The sequence below is a fragment of the Electrophorus electricus genome, chromosome 5, assembly GCF_041902795.1.
Source record: "Electrophorus electricus isolate QZ-2024a chromosome 5, ASM4190279v1, whole genome shotgun sequence".
In the NCBI taxonomy this organism is placed as follows: Eukaryota; Metazoa; Chordata; class Actinopteri; order Gymnotiformes; family Gymnotidae; genus Electrophorus; species Electrophorus electricus.
Window position 1 is genome coordinate 27,158,791 of NC_137501.1, and position 9,729 is coordinate 27,168,519.

At 43.4% G+C, this 9,729-nt stretch overlaps 1 protein-coding gene across 2 annotated transcripts; it reads right to left on the reverse strand.

Moving 5' to 3' along the window:
- Window positions 1-161: 161 nt before the first annotated feature.
- On the reverse strand, window positions 162-9,413 carry patl1 (PAT1 homolog 1, processing body mRNA decay factor). Of its 2 annotated transcripts, none has more exons than XM_027023643.3 (18): window positions 9,286-9,413; window positions 8,241-8,340; window positions 7,359-7,762; window positions 6,846-6,926; window positions 6,298-6,498; window positions 5,866-5,967; window positions 5,612-5,698; window positions 5,214-5,425; window positions 4,869-5,019; window positions 4,570-4,687; window positions 4,080-4,177; window positions 3,824-3,883; window positions 3,556-3,701; window positions 3,184-3,343; window positions 2,809-2,934; window positions 2,606-2,697; window positions 2,341-2,490; window positions 162-540 (listed from the first exon to the last, which is right to left on the reverse strand). In XM_027023643.3, exons 1-18 carry the CDS (start codon window positions 9,298-9,300, stop codon window positions 519-521), a joined length of 2,325 nt encoding a protein of 774 aa, XP_026879444.2. In that variant the 5' UTR covers window positions 9,301-9,413; the 3' UTR covers window positions 162-518. The 2 variants fall into 2 exon arrangements, with proteins under 2 accessions (XP_026879444.2, XP_035385652.1); XM_035529759.2 differs by lacking the exon at window positions 162-540 and adding an exon at window positions 1,071-1,137.
- Window positions 9,414-9,729: the final 316 nt, after the last annotated feature.

Genomic DNA, 9,729 nt, shown 5'->3' on the forward strand with positions numbered 1-9,729 from the left:
CTGTGCTTGCAAATCTTTAACAAGCTCTGCTTCTATCTGCTTCAAAATACACTATGCAATCCAACAACTCAGTCATTTATGACATGAGCTACTGGTTTGCTTAGTTGACATGACAATCTCAGGCCCACTATCCTTCTCACTGACCTATTAGATACGAAACACTAAAACACCACATTAGAATTTGTTTTATACAATAGAAATACTTTTAATTTTCTGTTTTATCACGGGCATCAGTGTTAACAAGATCATTAAAAATGAAGATTAATTAATTTTCTTGGTTTCAACCACAATCTAACATTCTCTCTGTAACACACACACACACACAAAGTAATAACAAGGCAGAAAATAAGAAAGTGAGTTTTCTGCTGGATTAAAATAATAATCATAGCCCTAATTACCTCTCCCACACCCCCCCCCACACACACACACACACCCATGTGTATACATAAATTCATGTATACATCCTCATGAATATTAACAGTCTCTCTTCAACAGCAGCTTGATGTGGGAAGTAACTTCTACCTGGACAAGGCAGTGATCCTGGAGGGAAAGAAAACAAAAATGAAGAGAACTTAAGTTAGGAACAGACAAGCCCACAGAAATCCCTAGCTGGGAATCTGGACCTGATTGCATCCATCCACACAAAAACAAGATTTTTTTTTTGTGGGTTTTGTTTATTACAAAAGTCCAAAGTACATCAATCAGATGGTCATTTTCTGCAAAAAAACCTGCCATGGCAAACCTGTAACTATACTGTTTCCTAATCCTACACTAAATCCAGAAATGATCATTAGCAAGCGATATACCTGGTATTTGGTCATGTGTTTCTCTACACTTCCCTTCTGACACAGGCCAGCCTGCCATTAATGCAGTAAACGGTCTAGTGGGAGAGCAGGAGCGTTCCGGAACCAGCATTCCAGATCTGTGGAATTACCCCCCCTACTGCACTGCTCTATATTCTTCCAAGGAAAGGCAAGCGTGTTTTACTTTTTCTGCACTCAGTGACAAACAGAATTACTTTTTAGTTAAAAAAACTTAAATATCATTTTATACAAGAGTACCATACTTACAGTAACAATTGAGCAAGTTGTATCCTCAATTTATACATATTTCCAGAATCTCTGATCATTCTATATTCTGTAAAACATCGTGTTTTATGTAAGGTACTGTATAAATAAATAATTATTATTATTGTCTGCATTTAAGCAATGATGTGTCATACATGATTAAGATTTTTTTTGTAGCATTTTGCATCTTTGATGTAATGTATTAGATAAACCCATCTCACAGGTTTATATTATACAGTTGCTGACTGCGGTCCATGCACTGTCATGCATAATTTATGCTCCCTGTAGTCCTTCATCAGGGGTCAACATATACAGCCCACAGCAGTGCTGTGGTCACAGACTGACTTGTGATGATGAGATATAGGATGTCCAACACATTGTACATGGCAGTGAATGGCCTAGCGATTGTTAACTGTAAACCTATAAAGGAAGCATTTCTAATGACACAGCTGGTGAGAGCATATCTACCTGGTTAAAATACAGGCAGTGTCTGTGTGCAAACTATAGGTTTTTGCAGACCAGAAGTGTGGGCGTGACAAAAGGTGATGTGGGTGTGCCAAAAGCTTACTCCCATTGGCCAAAAATGCTCTGTTAGACAGTGAGACAAAAAAGGTTGTGCTGTGCTGACTCCACAGATTCCGACGCCACAGCAGAATCTTACATTCACTTTCAGTACAAAACATTTTTACGAAAGCTCCCAAGGACATGACCATTACCTTTAATTAGCAAATGGAACATAACTTCATACAGTATTTCAATGCAGTTACAATTTATAAGTATTGTATTGGTCTCACACTGTTTTGAAATTACATCAGTAAACAATGCAAATATGCACCATCTGACTGGGAAAATAGCAGCATTTTAGCCCACTCAGTTGGGGTGTGTGTGTGTGTGTGTGTGTGTGTGTGTGTGTGTGTGTGTGTGTGTGTATCAGCTCAGTAGTAACATGCTAGCTAATACAATCAAGAGGGAGTTGTGACTTGCAGCATTAAATATGTACTTGTAAGAACTTGCTTTGGGTAAGCTACTCATTAGCTGCCTAATAGCACAACACTTGTCAGAGTACTGGATCCGCAATGGTCCTGTAAGGATGATGTCTGAGGGGATACTTCCAGAAATCACAAAGGAAGAACCACGTACATGACACTGTCTTCCAGTCAAGACCTTTTGACACACCCACTGTCCTTTCGAAACACCCACTACTCCGACCTGCAGAGACTCACGTCACTCTGTGTGGGTGTCTGTTAGTCCATAAATTATAGAAAAAGCTCACTGTAGCTTCTCTTGTAGCAGCTCTAGTCTCTGCCGGTCCACATATCGAGAGAAGAGGGACAGAAGATTGGGAGGAGTGAAGAGAGGAGGCGAAAGCGAGGAGGACGGGACCTTCAACAGCTCCCTCGTCACCGAAAACACCAACTCTGTCCTGGGAGGAGTGAGAGGGAAGCTCCTTACTGACCCCAATACTCATCACAGAGACAGAGAGAGACAGAAAAAGGTAGAAGTTTGATGCACAGTTAGACGGGCATGTGGGCACTCACCAGCGATTGTCATCCATGAGCTGGCATTTGGGATCAGAGCTCTGCATTCTTTCCCCCTCACTCAGGATCAGGTAAAGCAGCGTCACACCAAACTGAGAAAGGCGAGTGGAAACATACTGGCGTGAATGTGCTAAAGTCAAGCAGAAGCCACTCTGTAGGATGTCTTCTCAGACTCACACCTCATTAACTGTGACAGTGGTTACCTTATTTTGCAGCACGCGGGGAAACTGGCCCTCGCTGCCCTGTAGCTCTTGCAGTAGATCAGTGAGGGCAGAGCTAGACATGGATTGGATTACTACAGCGACCGGCTCCACCAACCAGCAAAGGACCTATGGGGGAAGCGGTCGGTACTTTAAATCACATAGAAAAACTACCACCAACACTGGCTCATAGCAAATGGTGTTTATGTAGTCATCAGGATCGGTTTGGGAAGGGCACGCGAGTCATGTCTGGACTGAATGAGTTCCAGAGGAAACCATCCTCGAGCCCTCTTTTTATACAGAACACTAGGAGCACCACTGTGACTACAAGTCAGACTATGAGTGTCTCATTTCCACTTGGCCTACAGACAGTGGTACCTGATCTTGCTTGTCCTTCTTGGCCAAGGCTGGAAGGTTACGCGCAATTCCCATGACAACAGCAGCAGCTTGGGGTGACGGCAAGAAGGGGAGGAGCCTAGAGATGAGCCGTTTCCCCTTACGCACCGACATAATCATCAGACACTGCTCATCACTTACTCTGTATACACACACAAAGTTAGAAACTCGTTACAATTAAAGCTTAGGTCTATAAACTCATACGATACATTACTGCGCCGTGGCTTTGACTTATTTGTTGTCTCATCATCTGGTTGCTCTAATCCATCATTCTATATCATTTCTCGCTCAGTTCTTCACGTATTCATCCCTGACTCTCCTTGTGCTCCTTCCCTCCATGTCCCCTGTCCCTACCGGTTGTCCCACTCTTTCTCCCGCAGTGAGCTGTAGAGCTGCAGCGTGTGGGTCTTGTGTAGCTCTAGTAGTGCCTCTCTCTGCTCCTCAGGGGTCTGTAGGAATTTCTTCTCAAAGTCCTGCACCTCTAGTAGCAGAGTGTACATCTGGAAGACATTGATATTTTATACCCTATAACTCAGCAGTATGTCAGAAGAACACAACATATATGCATGTCTGATCTCAAAACCGTTCGTTTCTTTATGGTTGGTTTGTAATTTCCTCTCACCTTCTCCACAGTGTAAAGGATTTGTCGTCTCTTGTTCCACACCTGTTTCTCCCTCTTCTCCTGTGCACGTAAATAAAAGCACAAACAATCGAGATCATGTAACAAAAGAAGCGTCACAATGGCGACTTATGACCCAAACACTTAAACTGACACGGCCAGATGTAAAACATGGACCATTTTGGATGGGAGAAAGTGGGCCAACTGAAATATCTGATTCAGATGAGGCAAAAACAAACAAACAAAGAGAACAGCCAACCTCATCATCAGTGCGAGTAGTAACCACTGCATCAATCATTTTCCTAGGGTTGTTCACACTGGAGACGGTGAGTTTACCCAGGGAACCAGCAAACTGGACTGCAATACGGACACAAGTACCAAGAACAATTAAGTTTGTTCAACACACACATATTCATCAGTGATTTTGATCATTTCTTCCATTTACAGCATTTGGTAGATGCTCTTACCCAGAGGGAATAACATATTAATGATATAACGGTATGTGCACTGCCTGGGAACCCAAGACCTTGGTGTGGCTAAAATCTTTTTCTAGCCACTCTACTAGATGAGCTACAGAACCACTGGGTAATACTTCTCTCTTGCCAACTAATGCCAGCTCATTTAAGATGGAATGTGCTGCTAACGTCACACACACTGATAAGCTGGAAACAAGGACATATGTTGAGGGTGTTGTGGGAATAGGGACAGCGCTGAAGTAGACTGGGCTGCGGGTAGGCTCGGCCGTTTACCTGGTCGGTAGGTGTGCTCTACTTTGGCCACCTGAGGGGTGATGAGTTTGGTGGTGTGCTCTTTCCTGCTGCGGTCTCGGTCCTGCTCTTGACGTTTCTCCATCTTCTCATAATAATTCTTAAAAAAAAAAAAAAAAAAAAAAAGCATGGAATGATTACATTTTCCCACTGTGGTCGAATGCCACTCACGTCACTCCCAAGATCATGCGTTTGTGTGCCCATAGTTCTACTAGTCAATGAGAGAATGCTGACTAGGTGGTTCCAGTAAAGGGAGTGTGTGGGAGTATTGGTGTGTGTACCTGGTAGTAATAGTCATCCAGGTAAGGGTCTGTGCTCTGCAGTTGCATCATTTGAATGCGAGCCACCCAGTCCTTCTCTTTCTGAGTCATAAGGTTACTGTAGGGGTCTCTGCTTCTCCTGTCCCCTGACACTCTGACCCCACTACGTTCCCTGTGGACCAGCAGAGAAACAGCCAGTCAGAGGCAAACACAGGATTTCGACTGTGTTCCATAACACCTACAGCTTTAGTTTCACAACACACGAGAACAAAAGTACAAAGCTAAGCCATCTTAAATTAATAGCACAAACCTAAAAAGTAATTTAACACATTTTTATGCAAATCTCACACACAACACAACACACACCCTCGGCTCTGCATCCTCTGGGTAAGCATCCTGCGGTGCTGAGGGTGGAGATGGGTTGTGTTGTGGCGAATGGGGGTGTGGTTAGGAGGTGGGACATGTGGCACATGGGGGCCCACTCTAGGGGGAGGCTGCCCAAAAAATGGCCTAAAACCCGCACCACTGCCTGCCAACATCGGGGGTGCCGGACCAGGACCTCTCGAGAAAGGACCCACCTGGGAAAGCAAAAAGGGGGGTACTGACTCATCCTGAAACTGTAATTTATTACATTTTAAAAAGCTATTGTTCGTAGCATATTTTTCCATATATGTCAACAACTTCCCACTTCACAAGACAGGAGAGTTAATTTGAGGATACCTTTTGTGAGTAAGTTAGGCAAAAAATAAGAAATAAAATCTTACCTGAGAGTTGAGCAACTGGGCTCTCTGTATCTGAGACAGAACTGGCCCAACACCAGCAGGAAATGGAGGACGACACAGCGGAGAGTTCTGAGGGAGGCGGAGGGATACAAACCCTCTATTTATAAATATAAGCCCTGTATTTATACACAGCCTAGGTGGTATGAATACAACAAATCACTAAGCTCAGTTAAATTGAAAGGGGGTAAGAAGGTATGAACAGAGAGAGACGTGCAGTATGCTACAGGGTCACTTACAGCGATGTTGAGGAGAGTGTTGGGGGAGAGGCGTTCAGGGAAAGGAGGGGGGTAACGGTGCTGTACAGGAGCCCTCACATGCACAGCAACAGGATGGGGGATCTGAGAAGAAAGCACACCACACGCACGTCTATACTCAGCCCTGCACTGCCACAAAATCCTGGAAGGCACTTACAGCAGCTCCGGGATAAATCACTAGCACGCTCAAAATACTGCATGTGATCATGAACATAGCCTGCATTCAAGGTATTGCATCCAGCTTATAAATAAAACGGCACAATATTCCAACACAGCAGAGCTGCTGGCTGGCGAGCAAGAAATGGGTCCAAAAAAAATATCCCAATTAAATGCGGTCAGAGGGCAACATCATCAGCTATAATACAGACTAATGATGAATCCTGAAACATCCACTGAAATCCAAGTGTGGCCTACCTGCTGATTTATGGCATGGCCCATGGGCTGTTTGGGAGGGGTTCCAATGGGTACCGCCCTTACAGGTGGACTTCCAATAACAGGTGAGGAGGAACGAGGAGGTGGAACTCTTTCAGACAAGTCCCGGCCCTCCTCCCTGCTGACTGGAGGTGTCCGTTTTGGAAGCCCTACCTCTTTGATAATGGATAGCAGAGGAGAGTCCTACGATAGAAGAGGAAAGCATCATTAAGAAAAGGAACCAGGGGAACTAGGAGATAAAGAGGCTGTAATCGACTATAGGCTGTAATTGACTATAGGTGTTGATGAACAAAACATCCTTAGTAAGTGAAAATATGTACAGACATCAACAGTAATTAACAGTAATTTACTAATGTACTATGTTTGTGCTCCTACTTTATGAAAACGGTGAACACATACATATGGCATTCTTTTTATTTACATTATATAACAGTTATAGATGTTCTGTATAAAATTTGTGAATTTCAACCATACCACACAACCTCACCCAACAAAAGATGATGAGTTCAGCAGTTTTATGGGTGTTTTACCTCCATGTGAGTAACCAGTCCAGGGGTAACACTAACAGGACCAAAGCCTACACTGCTGTCCCAAATACTGTGAGAACTCATCTGATTAAGAAAGAATGAAAGGAGTTACATTTCTCTTCTAACAGGGCTTTACATGTAATTTAACCATGTTGTCACCAGGAAAAGAGCTCACACAAATTTCAAAGAAGTCATGACACAGCTGCAACATGCTCTTATGAATTTATGACCTCCAAGGTGGATATTTCTGCAAAAATCACTGCACATTGACAAACAAATGCGATTACATGAAATGTATATTTTGGAGATCTGTCATCTGATTATTTTCAATAAACTAATAAATAAGGTATAAAATGCTAAATAAGACAGTATGAATTCTTAATAATAATAATAATAATAACAACAACAACAGATAAACAGTATTATTATTAATAAAAATACAGCCAAACAATACAGTACTTAATAATAATAACAACAACAACAACAACAACAAGACAGCTAACAAGGTTAACTCACCTTCTGTAGTGGTGCTGTCCCTCTATGCAGCAGATGTTGCTGTTGCTGGTAGCTTAGCAGCGAGGGGGGCATGCCAATCAATGCTGGGTGCAGCGTCTGACTGGGAGGCACTGCAGGGAGGCGAGTCCTGTCTGGCTCAGGAGCGCCCACTCCAGCAATCGCAGGATCAGAGTCCAGAATTAGGCGAGCCAGCGACTCCACCAGATCGCCGCCAGCCTTCTCCTCTAAAGCTGGTGGAGGAGGCGAGGAAGAAGAGGGCGGGGGGAGCGAGGAAGGGAGAGGAACGTTTTCCACCGGAGGGGGGCAGGCAGTGGAAGAGGAGCCATCAGCCACGCCCAGCAGCCCGTCACGCCCTCGCTCGTCCAGCTCTGCCAGCCGAGCATGCTCCTCCTGCCAGTCATCATCTATGCACAAGGGAGTCACCTTTATAGTGCTGATCATTAGGGAGAAATGCATGACCAGCTTCTATATTAATTTAAAGACAATATAACCATTATTGCAATACCAGTCACAGCCTGAAGAGGAATAACTAATCTCGATGATCTTCCAAACAGTGTTGTGCTGGCCTATAGCATGCCATACTAATTTGGGTGCTGGTAATACTACCCAATATACTGTCACTGCGGCATCTGGTAATATATCCTTGAAAATTTGTTAGCTGAAAGTCAACAGGGTATCCATAACAGTATTTACAACTATTAATTACTAATAACAAATTAAAAATTAATGCTTTTGTGGGTCAATCATCCACTTAAACAAGAGCTCCAGACAGTCTGAACAAGCCATCTCATGTGTAGTTCAATATCACTCGAAGTGCATGCCATGCAACACTTTAGACACATGACCAACCACTTCAGAGCAGTAAGAGCGCTGCAGACTTACCGATCGCTCCAGCCCCAAAAGTATCATCGTTAAACTGATCGATTTCATCTTCCTCCTCTACCAGCCCCTCCTCCTCCAGGGTGCAGTCATCATCAAAGGACTGGAGCCAAGCAGAAACGTAAAGAGGTGAAGAATGGAGTACGAGTAGCCACAAAGATGATCAGTGAACGAAAAAAAAGTCGAGCCTTAATAACGATGCGTCAAAGTAGGTCAAGCAGAAAGCGCTCCGCTTTTGCCCACCCCATCCAGTACTGCTAAGATAGCCAGCTAAATGTGCAGGCGCAGTGTGAACCCTAACCAACTACTTTCTGTTAAGTAACCTTATATGAAAAGTGGTCTTCAAAGAAAACGAATACAACAGTATTCTATTCCTCGTGTCTCTGGTAACGACCAAATCCAGTAGCTCTCTACGTACAGTTCACGTTGGGCAACGGACAGGTCCGTTAAAGCGGTGAATAGCAATATGCCGCAAGAGCAAATGATCTTAGGAATTATGCCTTGACCTCATACGGACACTGAAGAAATTTCCAAAAGCGCGAAGACGAAAGAAACGCCACATTAGCTAGCTAGGTATCTAGCTACCCACTAAGTTGGTTGGCTAACTGGATAGCCATCTGGCCAGCAACTACATACTCAGTTGGTTAGCTAACTAGCTAGCAGATAGCTATAAAACTAACGTTGCACTACACATACAAAGCTAGCCAGCGTCAGGAACCAAGCAAATTTATCTTAATGGCTAACTGGCTATTTGACACCTGATCTAACATATTCTACAATTTCAAAAGCTGGAATGAAGTCCCCTTCTATTATACGTTGGGTATAGCGACATGCTGCCCCCCACTTTCGTCAAGTAACAGAAGCAAAGGCCGGTGCTTCACTAGGCCTCACAGCAAATCCGGCTATCGTTAGCGAGCTAGCTGGCTGTCGATAAACAAATGTCCAAATATGCGCGAAAATAATCGCGCACGGCTTGGAACACTCCACAACACTATCTAATACAACGTAGGCAATCTGAGGGTGCGAACCAACACAGAAATATATTTACCTGAAAACGGAACATGTATCGTCAATAAGAAATATTAGCTAGCTCAATTTTCCACTGTGCCACAACTGCGCGAGGGACCGCGCACGTTACACAGATCGTGCTTGTCGTGAACGCGCATATAGTCATTCAGTTGTTTATGGAACGAACGCGCTTTATCTTCCGATTTATATAGTTATGTTCCGTGTATTTTTAAAAAAAATAAAATGTTATGCACTGATAAATTTGCGGATATATTTTCTTTGAGGTTTAGCAACTAAGCAGTACATTTATAGCAATTGCTTGAATATGAAATGTTGACATTCTTATTTGGAAGTAAGGCATAAAAGAGAAAATAAAATACTATTAACAGGATTTTACGAGATAATAAGTAAGATGAAACAAAATAAGATGTAAAGTGTAGACACATCTAACAGTCATCGGGACCACGGAGGAGGTTGGAAAGGT